The sequence below is a fragment of the Mustela putorius genome, unplaced genomic scaffold (genome assembly GCF_011764305.1).
Source record: "Mustela putorius furo isolate JIRA1106 unplaced genomic scaffold, ASM1176430v1.1 tig00000145_pilon_pilon_pilon, whole genome shotgun sequence".
Lineage (NCBI taxonomy): Eukaryota > Metazoa > Chordata > Mammalia > Carnivora > Mustelidae > Mustela > Mustela putorius.
Window position 1 is genome coordinate 26,131,983 of NW_025421294.1, and position 16,449 is coordinate 26,148,431.

At 38.2% G+C, this 16,449-nt stretch overlaps 1 protein-coding gene across 5 annotated transcripts in view; it reads right to left on the reverse strand.

The window, feature by feature from the left end:
- Positions 1–812: 812 nt before the first annotated feature.
- Positions 813–16,449, reverse strand: part of DDX46 (DEAD-box helicase 46) — a 70,598-nt gene continuing 54,961 nt past the window's right edge. Inside the window, exons 19-25 of one of the 5 annotated variants that reach the window (XR_006605366.1) lie at positions 12,979–13,155; positions 10,766–10,984; positions 10,291–10,435; positions 3,895–3,968; positions 2,440–2,644; positions 2,205–2,283; positions 813–1,135 (exon numbers count right to left, since the gene is read on the reverse strand). Coding sequence is in view for 2 of the 5 variants with exons in the window: in XM_013052487.2 (XP_012907941.1) it covers positions 2,597–2,644; positions 3,895–3,968; positions 10,291–10,435; positions 10,766–10,984; positions 12,979–13,155 (663 nt within the window). In the remaining 3 variants the exon portion in view is untranslated. Of the gene's footprint in view, positions 2,645–3,894; positions 3,969–10,290; positions 10,436–10,765; positions 10,985–12,978; positions 13,156–16,449 lie in introns of all 5 variants that reach the window. The other 4 variants (XR_006605365.1, XR_006605364.1, XM_045075494.1 and 1 more) reach the window with 4 other exon arrangements.

Consider the following 16,449-nt stretch of genomic DNA (forward strand, 5'->3'; position numbering starts at 1 on the left):
GGATCACCCTGGGCTAGCTAGTCTCGCCTGCTGTAAGAGCTTTGCATCCATCATCAATAAAGTAACAAAAATATAACATTTTACTAAACAAAGTGTAGCTTTCTATCCTAGAATTCAACTACCATTTCCCCCCCAGTTCACATCTTAAGCACTATGTTATCTGTTAGTAAATGACCTCAGCGGATGGTTTTATAAAGGAAAGGAAGGCACCACAGGGAAAAGAGCTCACGCATAGCTTAAGTTACAACTCTGGAGGTTTTGCTTTCTAGTCTGTGATCCCTACAGTGCTAATATGCTATTTAGGAACAGATCCCACAGTTGGCTTTATAGGATTTATAAATCCCAGGTACTTAAGGGCTGGTTCTGCTCAAACAACTTCACATGTCCAGTCTGCCTGCCTCAGAGGAAGGACTGCGGTCTCAGGTGCACTGTGACTCCCAGCTGACCACCATCTGTACACCAACGAGGCTGGTAAGACATGAAACATATCAAATAATAAAGTGTCTACAATGACTTGGAAAGAACTTAGCCATCATTGTTAAATTCTATACTTCCATTTTGTAAAACGAGTGCACTGTAACACAATGCCAACTGGCACACGAACTATTATTTCACCTATCGCCTGTATTATACCAAATGCAAACAAAATCTAAGACTAAGAGGCTTCTTCAGGAAGATATTTTTGGATAAGACTGTATATTCTGAGCCGTAGGACTGCCAGAATTTTTAATAAAGATACAGAGTACAATACTCCTTTCACATACCTGTAAACAAAATTAGAGCAACAGCATAAAACATTTCAACGGAGATAATTTTTGGAAACTGTAGGTTGAATTAACTTTATTTTATAAGGAATTTAGAAAACATGAGCAGATATTGATACTGCATTAAAAAAATCATTTAGTCTGTACATCATTCTGATTTTAAAAATCAAAGAGTCAGTGTGACACTAAAAATTGTTTTAACAGAGAAATGTGTTTCACTTTAGGACAAAATACTATCAGTGTTTTATTACAACTAGATATACAAACATAAAGGTAGTAATGCTAAAATGATATAAAACTCTGAATCTCAAGGTGATCCAGGAGGCTGAAGGGAGCACCAATTGTCACCAAAGTGAGACTGCCACATTATTCTATCAAAAAAGAAAAAAAAAATCACTAGGTAAATAAGCAAATAAATAAAAGGAAAGGAAAAGTAACCCAAGATGCCTGCATTTCAGAGTAAATGATTTATTTGGTTCTCCTGTTACATGTGTCTTGTTTGTTTTCTTCTTCTAAGAAAGAAAGTAGACATGAAAGGAATCTAAGAATATCCACCTTAGTTTTTCAGTAAGCATAACAATATATACTGAAGAAATGATTGACAGTCCTTGTCATTTTAACCACTTAATGTACTAAGTATGACTTTAGTATGCTTTATTTTCTTCTTTTTAAAAAACTCTTAAGTCAAGAATATTCAGAAACTTGTCTCTCTTAATTTAAGACATATATCTGTTTAATTCCTGGCTATTTTCTTTTTTTCAAGAAGTGACAATAATACAAAGTTCTAATATACCAGGAATCTTGAAAAGAATATTGGGTGATCCAATTACAATATTTTAAATTAGAATATTCAGGAAATATATCTGAGGGGTCAAAAATATAATTTATGACTCCCATGAGTTAAATTTCACTGAGAGATGCTTAAATCTAAGTCTACAACACAGATACCATTATGCTGGAAATTTTTTAAGAAAGAAAATTCATAACCTACTCAATAATCCTGGAGAAAATGTGGATTAAAATTATTGTGTTTTTATGTACAGATGTATAAAAAACAATTTCTGGAAGGGGTGGAGGAGGAAACAATATTTCTAGGCTACAAATCATTTTCTTTTAAGGAAGATTAAAAAAGATTTAGTAGCTAGACACAGAGACAGAGGTTGTGAGGGGGAACCTAAGAGGAGTGAATACTAAAACTCTTTGCAGTGTAAAGAAATGCAAAAACCTCTTATACTACAAATATTTAATTTTATAAAACCAAAAAGCAGTCCAACTATTGTCCATTTATGATGATAAAATTGAAACAAAAACTGGAACATTTTGTAAAAATTCTATTATAACATTCTTAAGCCCAGTTCATATTGTCCCATGGAGTCAAGTAAGATTTAAGCTGAGGGGGGGGGGGTGGGGGGGCACAGACACAAAATTAGAAAATTTTACCTTTTTTTGAGAAGATGATCACAATTTCATTTCAAGAGGATAAGGTGAAGAGCCCCTTAGTGACTTGTATACTTTATTACTGTCAATATAAAGTCCAAATATTTCCATTTTTTTAAACTTCTGAAATATTATCCAGATACTTAAAATATTGATATTTAAAGTTTACATTAAAGGACATAATACACTGAAAACAGGCCTGCTTTAAATACAGTTTGATAATCCCGGTGGTACTTACTGAAAGAAGATTTCTTTAGCAAATACTGGTTTCATATATTTAAAAAAAATCAGCAAGACAGAATTTTAAAAATCTTAATTTACAATACATTGTAAACTGGAGACAACTGCCACATGTGTCACAGACCAACACAAGTAAAAAGTTTTTTCCGGATGTTTTATAAGACTTTGTATCTTCCTTTATTTGTTGGTTGGTATGAATTTTGCTAAAAGAGAAAAAAGATGCATACTCAGAAAAAGCAAAGGAAGAAAAAAATACATGTCAAAGGCATTTCCTTTCAAAACTTACAGCATTACCAGATATTTTGAACAGAAAATGTTAGTATTATACTGAGGAAGGAAAAACTCCTCAATAACCAATCATCTGTGTTCATGTGACTACTCTTAGCAGTTTTGAACAAACTAATGGTGGTGGCATCAAGGTTCTTTATCACTTCTTGGTGAAACAGTCTTAAAAGCCCTTGAATCAAAGGTTGTTTTCCGAAAAAAAAAGAAAAAGAAAAAATTTTCTTCTTCCTTCCTGTTTTGTATAGCTTCTATTCTTTAAACCTTTTACCACCCCAAAGAAAGTTCTATAAGGGGAATTGTAGAAAAGGCCTCCAAAACACATTTGTGGAGAAAGGACAAAGTGTCCTTTCAAAGGGCCTTCACCCAATGTATATATTATAGGGAGCTTACAAACTTCAACTGGCACTAAAGACACAGGGATGGGGGCAACTAGGTGGCTCAGCTGATTAAGCATCTGGACTTTTGATTTCAGCTCAGGATTAAGCCCTGAGGCTGGCTTCACACTCAGCTGGAGTTTGCTTCTCTCCCTCTGCTCCTCCTCTGCCTCATATGCATGCTCTCCAAAGCAAATAAATAAATCTTAAAAAAAAAAAAAAAAAAAAAAGACACAGGGATACGTTCACCTTCTTTGGGAAGTTGATCTGTAAGAGGATGCCTTTTCCATGGCATAACCCCTTTGGAAAATTATTTAAAAAAACACTTACATAAACCTAACTACATCTACACTACAACTAGCAATTCAACTCCAAGGTATATACCCAAGAGAAAAGCATACTGATGTATACAAAAGAGACATGAAAGATAATTAATTACTGCTACATGCAACAACATGGATTTCCTCCAAGTAATGTTGAGTCAAAGAAATTAGATATAAAAGAATACACAGCAATCAATCCACTTAAATGGAGTTAAAAAATAGGTTGCAACTAATCTATCATGTTAAAAGTCAGAATACTGTTACATTTGGGGGAGGGGTATGTGGGTGACTTCTCCAATGCTGGTATTATACTATGTTACTTGATCTGGACAGAGATGACATCAGTGTGCTTCCTTTGTGAGAATTCACCAAGCTATATGTTTATGACTTGTGTAATTTTCTGAATTTATATTATAGTTCAATAAAATATTTACTAAAACAAGTAGAAAAGTCTTTGAGGTTTTCACTCACCAGCCGAATCAGTTCTTCTTTTATAAGCCTGGTGATTTCTGCCTTTGCTTTCTGCACAGCCAGTTCATTGGCACCTGGTAATGAGAGGAAAGCGTTATTTGTATTACTAGAATTACACTGGATGTTTATCCATGTCATGGAGATCCAAAAGGAAATACTGTAAATGACTTTTTTTAAAAAAGATTTTATTTATTTATTTGACATAGAGAGACACAGCAAGAGAGGGCACACAAGCAGGCAGAGTGGGAGAGGGAGAAGCAGTCTTCCCACCAAGCAGGAAGCCTGATGCAGGGTTTGATCCCAGGACCCTGGGATCATGACCTGAGCTGAAGGCAGGCAGACGCTTAACAACTGAGCCACCCAGGTGCCCCTATAGATGACTTAAAAACACTGTACTGCCTTCCAATATAGCCTTTCAGAACCTGGTGGAACATCATCCACATTATATAATGGCTGCTTATTATTCAGATTCCTTTTAGAGTTTCAAATATAACCAATGAGATCACATTACATGTGGTGTTAAGAGTTCCTGGTTGGGGGGAGGGGAGTGGGGCGCCTGGAGTTAAGTGTCCAACTCTTGTTTCGGTTCAGGTCATGATCTCAGGGTCATGAGCTCAAGCTCCTCATCCTACTCCACACTCAGCAGGGAGTCTGTTTGAGATTCTCTCTTGTTCTCCCTCTGCCCCTCCTGCTCGTGCAGACACTTAACTGACTGAGCCACCCAGGCGCCCCTGTATTTATCATTTTATGTAAGAAAAAGAAATCAGGAAAACAAGCCATAGAATTCCCCTTACTAGACAAAAATGACCTTTTCTGATTCCAAAGAGAGCAAAGGAAGGGAGGAGAGAAAGAAAGGAAAGAGATGAAGAAGGAAAAGGAAGAGGAGAGGAGAAATAGCAAGGGGAGGAAGAAGAAGAAACAGTTTAACAATAGGAAGGAAAGAGCCAGGAGTATGGCTGTGAAGTTACAGCAACATATCTAATCTAAATCCTACCTCCACCAGCCAGCAACCGCACATTTTAAAGCTGTGGGTGCTGGAAGAGAAGAGAGATGGATGAAAGAAAACAAAAGGGTAGAATCAAGAGCAAAGCCAGACTAAAAATTACAACCAAAATAAAATTCAGGAGGAAAATATGCTACTCGGCATGAGTTGGTGTGAAGCTTGTTGATATTCTGTGCTGTTTTAAAAAGAAAGAAAATGACACTCTCACCTAAATCGAAGTAAGAGAATAATTTTCCTATTTTTTTTTTTTTTTTTTTTTTTAAAGATTTTATTTATTCATTTGAGAGAGAGACAGTGAGAGAGGGAGCATGAGCGAGGAGAAGGTCAGAGGAAGAAGCAGACTCCCCATGGAGCTGGGAGCCCGATGCGGGACTCGATCCCGGGACTCCGGGATCATGATCTGAGCTGAAGGCAGTCGTCCAACCAACTGAGCCACCCAGGCGTCCCTAATTTTCCTATTTTAGTTAGAGCCTGACCATTTGGACCAGTTTAAAGTTTTGACTTATAAAGCCTCTTTGGGTAATAGGTTACATATGTTTATAAGCTGCCATGGAAAAGAGGCATTTCCTTTCATTGGTCCTAAAACAACTCTGGCTGCTTTTAAGGGATTCTCCACTAATAAAAAGAGAGGGTCACAAAACAGGCTATAAATTATACAGGATGGCTAGGCACCTAAGTCCTTCCTGTTCTCCTTCCCGCTGCCTGGTGGGAGGCCTGAAACTGTTGACCCACACAGAGCCTCCAAGGAGCCAGGCATTAGTGTCCCTCCAATTACAGAACTAGAAACAGATGACACAAGGCTCCTTCCAACACCTGTTTTCATCCTATTAGAGTTCAGTTGATTTGGCTGGAGTTTCAAAAACAAAAAATCATTAAAAAAACTAATCATCTATGAAAATCTCAAAGCTTTGGATCATTTTAATTACTAATGTCCAGTCCTTAACCATCACTATAGCTCTAGAATTCTAAAGATTTATTTTTGACAAGATTACCTTATTGCATAGGGTTTGGAAAAGGCTGGTTTAGGTTATAAAAATTCGATGTTATTTCCCAAGTACAAGTGGACAGTGGAGAGAAATGACCAGAAGCATTCTACATGGATGGAAAAGTAAAGCAGAAGCTGTGGGCTTCTCACTTCATTTAGCAATAGAGGAGATATGTTCTGATAAAGTTCTATGTAAGATGAACCTTGATATATTACTTATACTATACTAAACATAATTACCTTTAAATTCAAGAATTACACAGAGGATCCTTTTTCAAAGCAAATGCCCCTGATTTACGTCTCTGATTTACGTCTTTATAAGGCAGGCATTTAAAAGTATTAGTTTTGCTTAAATGACACCCATGATATTCAAGCTGAAAATAAAAGGATCACTGCATATATATCAAGGGTTTTATCATCAGATTCCACTGGAAGACACTGTGTCTACAACCTGTATGGTCTAAAGAACAACAGAGTAGGGGAGACCTGTCCAGTTCCAGGTGCAGAAAGATGTCAGTGTAACTTTCTCGCCTTAAAGCGCTAGGTGCCAGCTATCTTCATTTTACTACACAATAAGGAAAAGTATCACATGATTTAAAAACACACAGCCACTGGTAGAACAAAAAGGTCTTTCGGGACACATAAAAGGATGCATTTAAAAACCTGACTTAGTAAAAGTCACAATCACACGCAAAAAAAACCCTCCCCAAAACCTATGGAATTTGCTTAGCTCTAGCTCTACATCCTTTGTATACCATTTTAAAATATGCATGAATCTTAAATATGCGTGCATTTTAAAATATGCATGAAATAACAGCAGAATGGAAATAAGAGGGAACATATAAAGGCTGCATTCAAGTTTCCCTACTGCCACAATTCATCATTAACTCTTTTTTTAAAAGATTTTATTTATTTATTTGACAGACATAGATCACAAACAGGCAGAGAGGCAGAGAGAGAGAGAGGAGGAAGCAGGCTCCCCGCTGAGCAGAGAGCCTGATGTGGGGCTTGATCCCAGGACCCTGAGATCATGACCTGAGCCAAAGGCAGAGGCTTAACCCACTGAGCCACCCAGGCGCCCCATCATTAACTTTTTTTTTTAAAGATTTTATTTATTTATTTGACAGACTGAGATCACCAGTAGGCGGAGAGGCAGGCAGAGAGAGAGGAGGAAACAGGCTCCCCGCTGAGCAGAGAGCCTGATGTGGGGCTCGATCCCAGAACTCTGGGATCATGACCTGAGCTGAAGGCAGAGGCTTTAACCCACTCAGCCACCCAGGCGCCCCTCATCATTAACTTTAAAAGGTCCTATAGTGGGGGCGCCTGCTCAGGTCATGATCCCAGGGTTCTGGGATCGAGCCCCACATCAGGCTCTCTGCTCAGCGGGGAGCCTGTTTCCTCCTCTCTCTGCCTGCCTCTCCGCCTACTGGTGATCTCAGTCTGTCAAATAAATAAAATCTTTCAAATAAATAAATAAATAAATAAAATAAAAGGTCCTATAGTGAGAGTGCATCAGTGAAAATGACAGATCCTCAAACTCCAAAAGCCTGTCCTTTGACAAAAAGTGAATAAATTTACAAAAACCTGAAATCACCTGTATCAGAATTCTGGAAACTAATCTAAAGTTTATAGTAACAAGGAAAATACTTATTAAAGAAAGAAAAAAAAACCCAGCATAATCTAGGCAACAGGACTTTTTAGTACTTTAACTTACTCTGACCCTATCTTGCACTTTTGGCCAGGAAATGATTTCTACTTAGGGGTAGGCAGGATACTATTTCTCTTCTTGTGTCTTTATGCTAAGATGCCACACAAAAACAACTGAGGTGACCAATTCATAGGAAAGTGGCTGAACAGGCACAGAACTAATTTACTTTGAGTCATGTTTGTGGGATGGAAAGAATCAAATCCTAATAGGTAAGCAAATCATCTGTAGATTATACTCAGTATAGAATTTACCTAAAATTGGGGCGCCTGGGTGGCTCAGTGGGTTAAGCCGCTGCCTTCGGCTCAGGTCATGATCTCAGCGTCCTGGGATCGAGCCCCGCATCGGGCTCTCTGCTCAGCGGGGAGCCTGCTTCCCTCTCTCTCTCTCTGCCTCTCTGCCTACTTGTGATCTCTGTCTGTCAAATAAATAAATAAAATCTTTAAAAAAAAAAAAAAAAAAAAAAAAAAGAATTTACCTAAAATTAAAAGTCTTCACAAAATCAAATGCCAAAATGTAACAAAGAACAAACTAACACTGTCACTAACAATGACAAAATTTATTTACAATATACTTACAATGGATACCTTCTAATGATCTTCCCAACAATAAACTTTAGAGAAAAGCTAACCATTACCAACAACAAACTTTAGAGAAAAGCTAACCATTACAGTAGCTAGTAGCCATGTATGTGGCTATTTAAATTTAACTTAATAAAAATTGGGGCACCTGGCTGCCTCAGTCAGTAGAGCATGCAACTCTTGATCTCACAGTTATGAGTTTGAACCCCAGAGTGGGTGTAGAGATTACTTAAAAAAATAAAAAATCAGGGGCCCCTGGATGGCTGAGAGGGTTAATCCTCTGCTTTCGGCTCCAGTTGTGACCTCAGGGTCCTGGGATCAAGCCCCACATTGGGCTTTCTGCTCGGCAGGGAGCCTGCTTCCCCCTCTATCTCTGCCTCTTTGCCTACTTGTGATGTCTCTGTGTGTCAAATAAACAAATAAAATATTTTAAAAAATCAAATGTGAAGGGTGCCTGGGTGGCTCAGTGGATTAAAGCCTCTGCCTTCGGCTCAGATCATGATCCCAGGGTCCTGGGATCGAGCCCCGCATCAGGCTCTCTGCTCAGCAGGAAGCCTGCTTCCTCCTCTCTCTCTCTCTGCCTCTCTGCCTGTTTGTGATCTATGTCTGTCAAATAAATAAATAAAAAGTCTTAAAAAAAAAAATCAAAAATGAATTCCTTTACAAAATTAAATAAGATTTACAAATTTCAGTCACACTGGCCACATTCTGAGTGCTCCACAGCCATTACAGAGTCTTCCCTTGGACAGTGAAGCTTTTAAGAGATCAAAAAGAGTATAGGTCTGTCAAGTAATACTTTGTATCCTGAAGACAAACGACTATGGGGCCTAATCAGATGCATTACTCAAAAAATTTATTAAGTGTTTACCATCTGCTCTAAGAACAGAGCAGATAATAAAGTCACTACATCCACGGAACTCATATTGCTGGGGGAGGGGGAAACACATACAAGTAAAAATATACTACAATTTCTGTGATGAGTACTGTGAAGAAAAATAAACCGGTAAAGAGCTAGGATGAGGTAAGGCTTCTTTTCTCAGAAGTGATGTGTGCACCTCAAAGTAACTAGGCTAGTGCCTGAGATAATACACAGTGTGAGAAAGGGTCCTCTGGAGCCATCAAAGCCCTTTAAAGCACTAAGTATGCAGACTTTGAGCTTACAGAACACACAGAATGAACCTCTCCACAGCTCCAAAACCAGGATGCAACAAATATTTAGTTCATTAAATAGATGAAGTGGATCTGACTGGTCTACACCTGTAAGTCTACTACAAAGATACTCAGATTAAATATAAATGAAGGGACGCAAGTGGTCCTACTATGCAGTGGGAGAATACATTAGGGGAAAAATACAAATGGAAACTCTTTCAAACTCATTCGTGAATGTGTGAAAGAAAGTTAAAAACCAAATCTGATTCGGGTGCATGGGTGGCTCACTAAGTTAAGCATCCAACTCTTAGTTTAGGTTCAGGTCATGAGATCTAATCCTAGGTATGGCTCCATGCTCAGAAAGGAGTGTGCTTGAGACTCTCTCCCCTTCCCTCTCCCTCTGCTACTCTCCTTGCTCGTGTGCACCCCCATGCCACACAATCTCTCAAACAAATAAAATCTAAAAACAAACAAAACAAAACACACACAAAAAAACAAATCTGATCACTCTATATGATACTTGTATACTTTGTGTTAGATATCCTCATTTTTTTTTTTTTAAGATATGCAAGAGCTTTTATGGGCACAATTTCACAGGGACCACTTGCTTGGATAAAGATTCATTACGTGAGCTAATATACTGATTTATTTTCTAACATAAACTTTGGCCAGAATATTCTACTTATTAGAAGCATAAACACATAAGTCCTTAAAATGCATGTTTTCCTTTAGAGTGATTCTCTAATTTGACTGAATCTTCAAGACTAAAAGAGTTCCATATACAGATCACTAACCTCTCTATATATACTCAATTTCTAAATGAAGACCTTAAATGATATATAAAATTATTTTTTTCTTGGAAGTATTCCTTATTTTTATTCTATCAAGAACTGACCTTATAGTCTCTCCATGCCTGTTACATCTATATCAACTCTAACCTAACTCAAGACTACGATAGAACAGCAATACATACTTTCAATTGCCAAGTAAATTTTCCGCTCTCCTTCCTTAGGTTCTTTTCCAGGTGGGAAATATGTTCCTCTGATTGTAATTGCAGCTTCAGAATATTCACTGATTCTCTGCAGAGCTTCCTTAGAGGTAACTTTCCACCTAGCAGTCTATGAAACAGAGTGGGGGAAAGATATCACTTCACAACAGGACAAAAACCTGGTGTATTGACAAAGAATAGGCTAGTTAAATAATATTATGATCAATATCTAGAATATAATTTAAAAAAAAGAATACAATTAACACCTTCACATAAAATCATTAGATCCTAATGTAACTAGAATATACTTATATAAATAAAATTTCTATTGTTGTCTCCCTCATCTAAATAAAAAGTGAAGTAGCTATTAAAATGTTCACAGGTTTTAAAGAAGGTACTTTTGCTCCTCAAGAAGAGTTTTTACTCCATGATTTAAAAAAGGTTGAAAACTATTACTTGCCTGTGGGAAGTCATTGATCTCTAATTCTTCCTCGTATCTCTTAAAAGATTCATTCTGTCCACCATCCTGTCTCTCCTCTTCTTGTTTCTCCAAAGGCACATAATTGAGCTTGGCATTAATCTTTTCAGCAAGTTGCTCCGCAATGGTTTTGGCAGACACAGTGGGAGCCAGGATGGTGCCACCTCTGAGAATTGCATTGGTGGCCTGTTGCATCACATCCTGCAGTTAAAGAAGACCTACAGTCAAATCTCAACTGAGGGCAGAGATAAGATCAGGATCCTACCACAAATTATTCTCTGGAAAGCCACTAACTAGAAGCATCTTTCTATTGCAGAGTCCTACTCAAGTGTAATTTAGCAGTACATATTAATAGTTTAATAGATCTATCTCCCTTACACTGATGAGAAAAATAAAGAATATTCAACTCTATTATTAAAAACTCTACTGGATGGGCGCCTGGGTGGCTCAGTTGGTTAAGCAACCGCCTTCAGCTCAGGTCACGGTCCCGGAGTCCCGGGATCGAGTCCCGCATCAGGGTCCCAGCTCCATGGGGAGTCTGCTTCTCCCTCTGACCTTCTCGCCTTTCATGCTCTCACTGTCTCTCTCTCTAATAAATAAATAAAAATCTTAAAAAAAAAAACTCTACTGGATCAAAATTAGGTAACTCTTGGTATCAAATATAGTAAAATATTTCTAAAATCATTTATATAACTTTGTGGCTCCTTAGAGTTTCCTCTAAATTAGCAACTTTGTCCACTACCACTGAACTTTCCTCCTCCCACAACCAAAGCTCATGTCCAATAAATGACAGTAAATGACTGACTTACCTTTTTACTTCATTTTGTACTTAAACCTTTTAATTTGAACTTAATTTTACTATATGCCTAATGTGAGCAGAACTCTGTAGGTAGTACATGACTCAAACCTCAAGCTTTTCTAACAATGAGAAGGCGTGGCTATTTGCTTTCACCAGTAGAGTTACTAGCAATAATAAACCCAGAGAACATTAGATTGGGCACTATAATCCCCGTTTTCAGAGGAATTAAGGCGTGAGTATAGCAGACATTTCACGGTAACTCACTGGCTAAACACTTGATCTTAGCCAAGCAGCAGAGAAGAGATTCTTGCTGGCTCAACAAAACAAACAGAAACCTGAGACTCTAAACCTCGACTGCAACTGCCTCATTAAGTCAGTGCACTAGCATCTGGCTTGGTCATTCCAGCTTGGGTGTTACAGTCCTGAAACTATCCAACCTACTGGACAGAGGGTTCTATAGCTCCACAAACTCTCAGAAACTTCAAAACACTGTTAAAATACACAAACTATTCTTTGGGAATGCTATGAAAGTTTACCCTTAGTTAAAAATTAAGCTGGTAATTTTTTAAAAATTAGGGGTGCCTGGGTGGCTCAGTGGGTTAAGCTTCTGCCTTCAGCTCAGGTCATGATCCCAGTGTCCTGAGATTGAGCCCCATGTTGGGCTCTCTGCTCAGCGGGGAGCCTGCTTCCCCTCCTCCCCTGCCTGCCTCTCTGCCTACTTGTGATCTCTGTCAAATAAATAAATAAAAATCTAAAAAAAAAATTTATTAATAAAAAAAAGCTCTCAAGAGAAAGATGGCATGTCAAATATTTAACACATTTTCCACTGGTTAAGCCCATGTTAGTTTGAATTATGTAACCAGGTATTATGCTTCTGAGGAATTGTTTGTGTGCCCAATAAATCATCCCATAAAAGCAGATCAAAAAATAAAAAGCAGAGTGGCTGGGTGGCTCAGTCAGTTAAGCAACTGCCTTCAGCTCAGGTTGTGATCCCAGGGTCCTGGAATTGAGCCCTACATAGGGCTCCTACTGAATGGGGAGTCTGCTTCCCCTGTGTCCCTCCCCCAGCTTGTACTCTCTCTTTCTCTCTCAAATAAATAAATAACATTAAAAAAAAAAAAAAAAAGGAAAAAGAAAGGGAGTTATTTCCTTAAGATTTTGGTAAGCTCAATCAGAATATTACTTTAAAAATCAGCAGCTAACTTCCTTCAGTTAGGAGTTCCAAAATAGGCATTAGGACTTCTGTTAACCATATAAGAGGCATCATCCAAATGCAGTAATTAAAGAATTCTGTATTCAGATTAAGTTAAATTCCCACTAACTCAATGTCTAGAACAACTGGTTCACTTGCGCTAACATAAAAAGTAATGACTAAAACTTGGAACAAATTACTTAATACCTGAGACTCAATGCCCAAATTCTTCTGAGCATTGATTCTAAGAGCCAACCTCTTAGCAATTTCTAATTTCTCAGCATTTCCTGCAGTTGGAGCAGGAACACTGGATGTTCCAGGAGCAGCCATATCTTTAACTCTCTTCTTTGAATTAAACATACTTTCAATTTGTTCATCAATCTAAATAAGGAAAAAAAAAAGATTAATAAAAATTGGATTAAAAATACCAATTTAGATATATCCACAGAAACTAATAAAGAATATTTCTATCAAAGGACTAGAATTAGACACTTGTATTTATGTTAATTCAACCACACAGACTAACAGCTATTTGCTGAGGGTAGCACATTTTAAAAAATAAGTTACTTATGGCAAGAGAAACAAAAAAGAGTAAGAGAAAGAAAACAGAGAATACAATGCCACATGAACCAAGTGAGCACACTCCTAAGTGGAAATACATCCCATCCCAGTTTAGCAATTGAGGAACATGTGCTGTCAAGACAGAGCACCCAACATGTTGCAGCTGAGAAGTCACTATGACTTGAGGCTAAATTAAACTGCAATGAAAGAGGCTGGAAAAAGGGCAGTGTAACTCAAGGCCAGCAGGCCACTAAAAATACAGTCAACAGTTCTCAGGGAGAATGGTTCATGTTCCTAAGGCAGGGGTCCCCAAATCCTTCTCAACTTCTAAACGTAAATGGATTTGCCTTAAAAACTGGGTAACAGAAAGGCACCTGGGGGGCTTAGTCAGTTAAGTGTCTGCCTTCAGCTCAGGTCATGATCCTAGGGTCCTGGGGTGGAGCTACACGACAGGCTCCCTGCCCAATGGGAAGTTGGCTTCTCCCTTTGCCCCCTCCTCACTCATGGTCTCTCGCTCTCTCCCCCAAATAAATAAAAACTTAAAAAAATATATTGGATAACAAAATCAGAAAATAAGGCTTTACTATTTAATTCCTTTGAAACCAAAAAAGGAAAAAAAGTTAAGGTTGGTTTCCTCACCGAAGCAAGAAAAAAGGATGACTGCTTCAGCTCTTCCAGGAGCCATGTAAGTCCAACTGTAACTGTGTCATCCTGACTGGACACATCTACCTCATAAACTATTTGCATTTCCTTTTAAAGATGCCTTCTGTCCAGCAATGACTATTGATAATACCCACTAAAGAAGACACAAACCTCTTTTTATACTTAAATTAAGCTAATAAGGCCTCATGTGCTAAAGCTCAAACCCAGGGAAGAGCATGGATAAAGTTTCAAAAATTAATTAAGTGGGGAATCTGGGTGGCTCAGTCAGTTGAAGCATCTGACTTGTGATTTCAGCTCAGGTTATGATTTCAAGGTTGTGAGACTGAGCCCTGCATAGGGCTCCATGCTCAGTGCTCATTCTGTTTGAGATTCTCTCCCTCCCTCCTTCTGCCCTTCTCCCTACTCATGCTTACTCTGTCTCTCTCACAAATTAATAAATAAGAAAAAAAAAACTAACCAGAGAGATTCAATGAGATTCAAAATAATTTTCAAGGTAACAAAAAAAGCTGAGCCTGCATGGCTCAGTAGGTTAAAGCATACGACTTCTGATTTCTGCTCAGGTCATGATTTCAGGGTTGTGAGACTGAGCCCTGAGTCAATCTCCGTGCAGGTGTGCATCCTGCTTAAGATTCTCTCTCTCCCTCTGCCCCTACCCACCCTAAAAAGAAAATAAAACTGGGAGGTGATTTCAAAGCAGGGCCATCAATTCTTTAATATTCTTCTTCTTCAGTGGAGCTTCTCCTTGAGGGTGGGCTGGACTTAGTGACATATTTCTAAGAGCCAGAATAAAGTAGTAGTGCTAGTGTGTAACTTTAGACATTAGTCATAAAAGGCCTTAAGGCTTCCTCTCTGCTCACTCCTTCAGCTCAATCACTTTGGGAAAAGCAAACTGCCATGTTGTGAGGACACAGGCAGAGGAAAGAAAAGAGGTATCCTGCCAACATCACAGTGAGTGAGCCATCTTAAAAGAACATGATCCTGTATCAGTCAAGCCTTCAGATTGCCATGCCCGGGGACACCAGCTTTACTGCAACCTCAGTGAGACCCTAAGCCAGAACTACCAGGCTAAACTGCTCCTGATCTCCTACCCCCCCAAAAATGTGAGATAATAAGTGTTTGTTGTCTTATCTACAAGGTTTTGGATTGATTTGTTACACCATAAGCAAAAACTGTAACACTGACTTAATTAAATTTTAAGTCGGTATGGTATATTAGAAAGAAATGGTTAATGAGAGATGTGGGGTCTGGTGCTGTCTGAGCTTAAGAGGCAATGTGGCTGTGGGCCAAATACTTTTTCTGGGAATCAAATTTCTCAAACAACAAGATCAGAATGAATTCCTGATTCTAAAATTATGTCCTGAGCTTAGGTTTAATCGAAAAAACAATAAAACCCAACTTCTATGTTCAATGATCAAATGTGTTAGAGAATTTCTGAGTTAAACAAGCTTCTTGAATTGAGGATTTTATACATACTTTGATATGCTAATACCATTACCAGTGGTATACACTAGGAAGAGTTTCCAAAAATTATGTTGTAATGAAAACATGCTCTTCTAAAGCTATAGCTTCTTTGGGTCCAAAGGACACTCTGTAAAACCACGAATATGCTGAGTTCTCAGGGTCCCTCTTCACTGGGTCACAAATAATGCCATTAGCTAAGACCATGGCATCTGAAGTAAGACTGGAATGGGTACAGGGCCCAGCTCATTCCATTAACTGCTATGTAAATCTGAAAAGATTATTTCTAAGTCTCAGTCTCCTCAATTATAAAATGGGAATACTCTTTTGAGTATCCACCTTGTCTGGATAATGTGCAGAACTAAATGAAGTATTCCCTGTAAAGCATCTGACACAATGCATGGCACTTAGTAACACTCAAAAATGCTAACTATTACTGCTTTTAGTTTTTTAAGTAAGTTCTACTATACTCAACATGGGTGGGGCTTATATTCAGGACCCAAAGATGAAAACGCACATGTTCAACCAACTGAGACCCCCCAGGTATCCTAACTACCATTAATGACAATATAACAATTAAGTTTAACAAAATAAAAATATTAGTACTGATATTATAAAAGACATGGGGAGCCAGGGACTCTTCACACCACTGCGGGAGATGCAGACTAGTATTCACTTTGCAGGAGGACAATCTAACAATGTTTCAGAACCAAATTTGATACACCTTTTAGCCTAGTAATTCCATTTACACATTCAACTTCAACTTAATCTGATGAATGTGCAAAATTAAATGTGCAAGGATAAGCAGTAAAGAACAGTTTATGATTAAATATATTCCAAATATGAATATATAGAAACCCACATATTCGAAATTAGGGGTCTGATGTGGAACATCCATATTATGTAACCATTAAGAATAATGTAAGAGGGCGCCTGGGTGGCACAGTGGGTTAAAGCCTCTGCCTTCAGCTCAGGCCATGATCCCAGGATTCT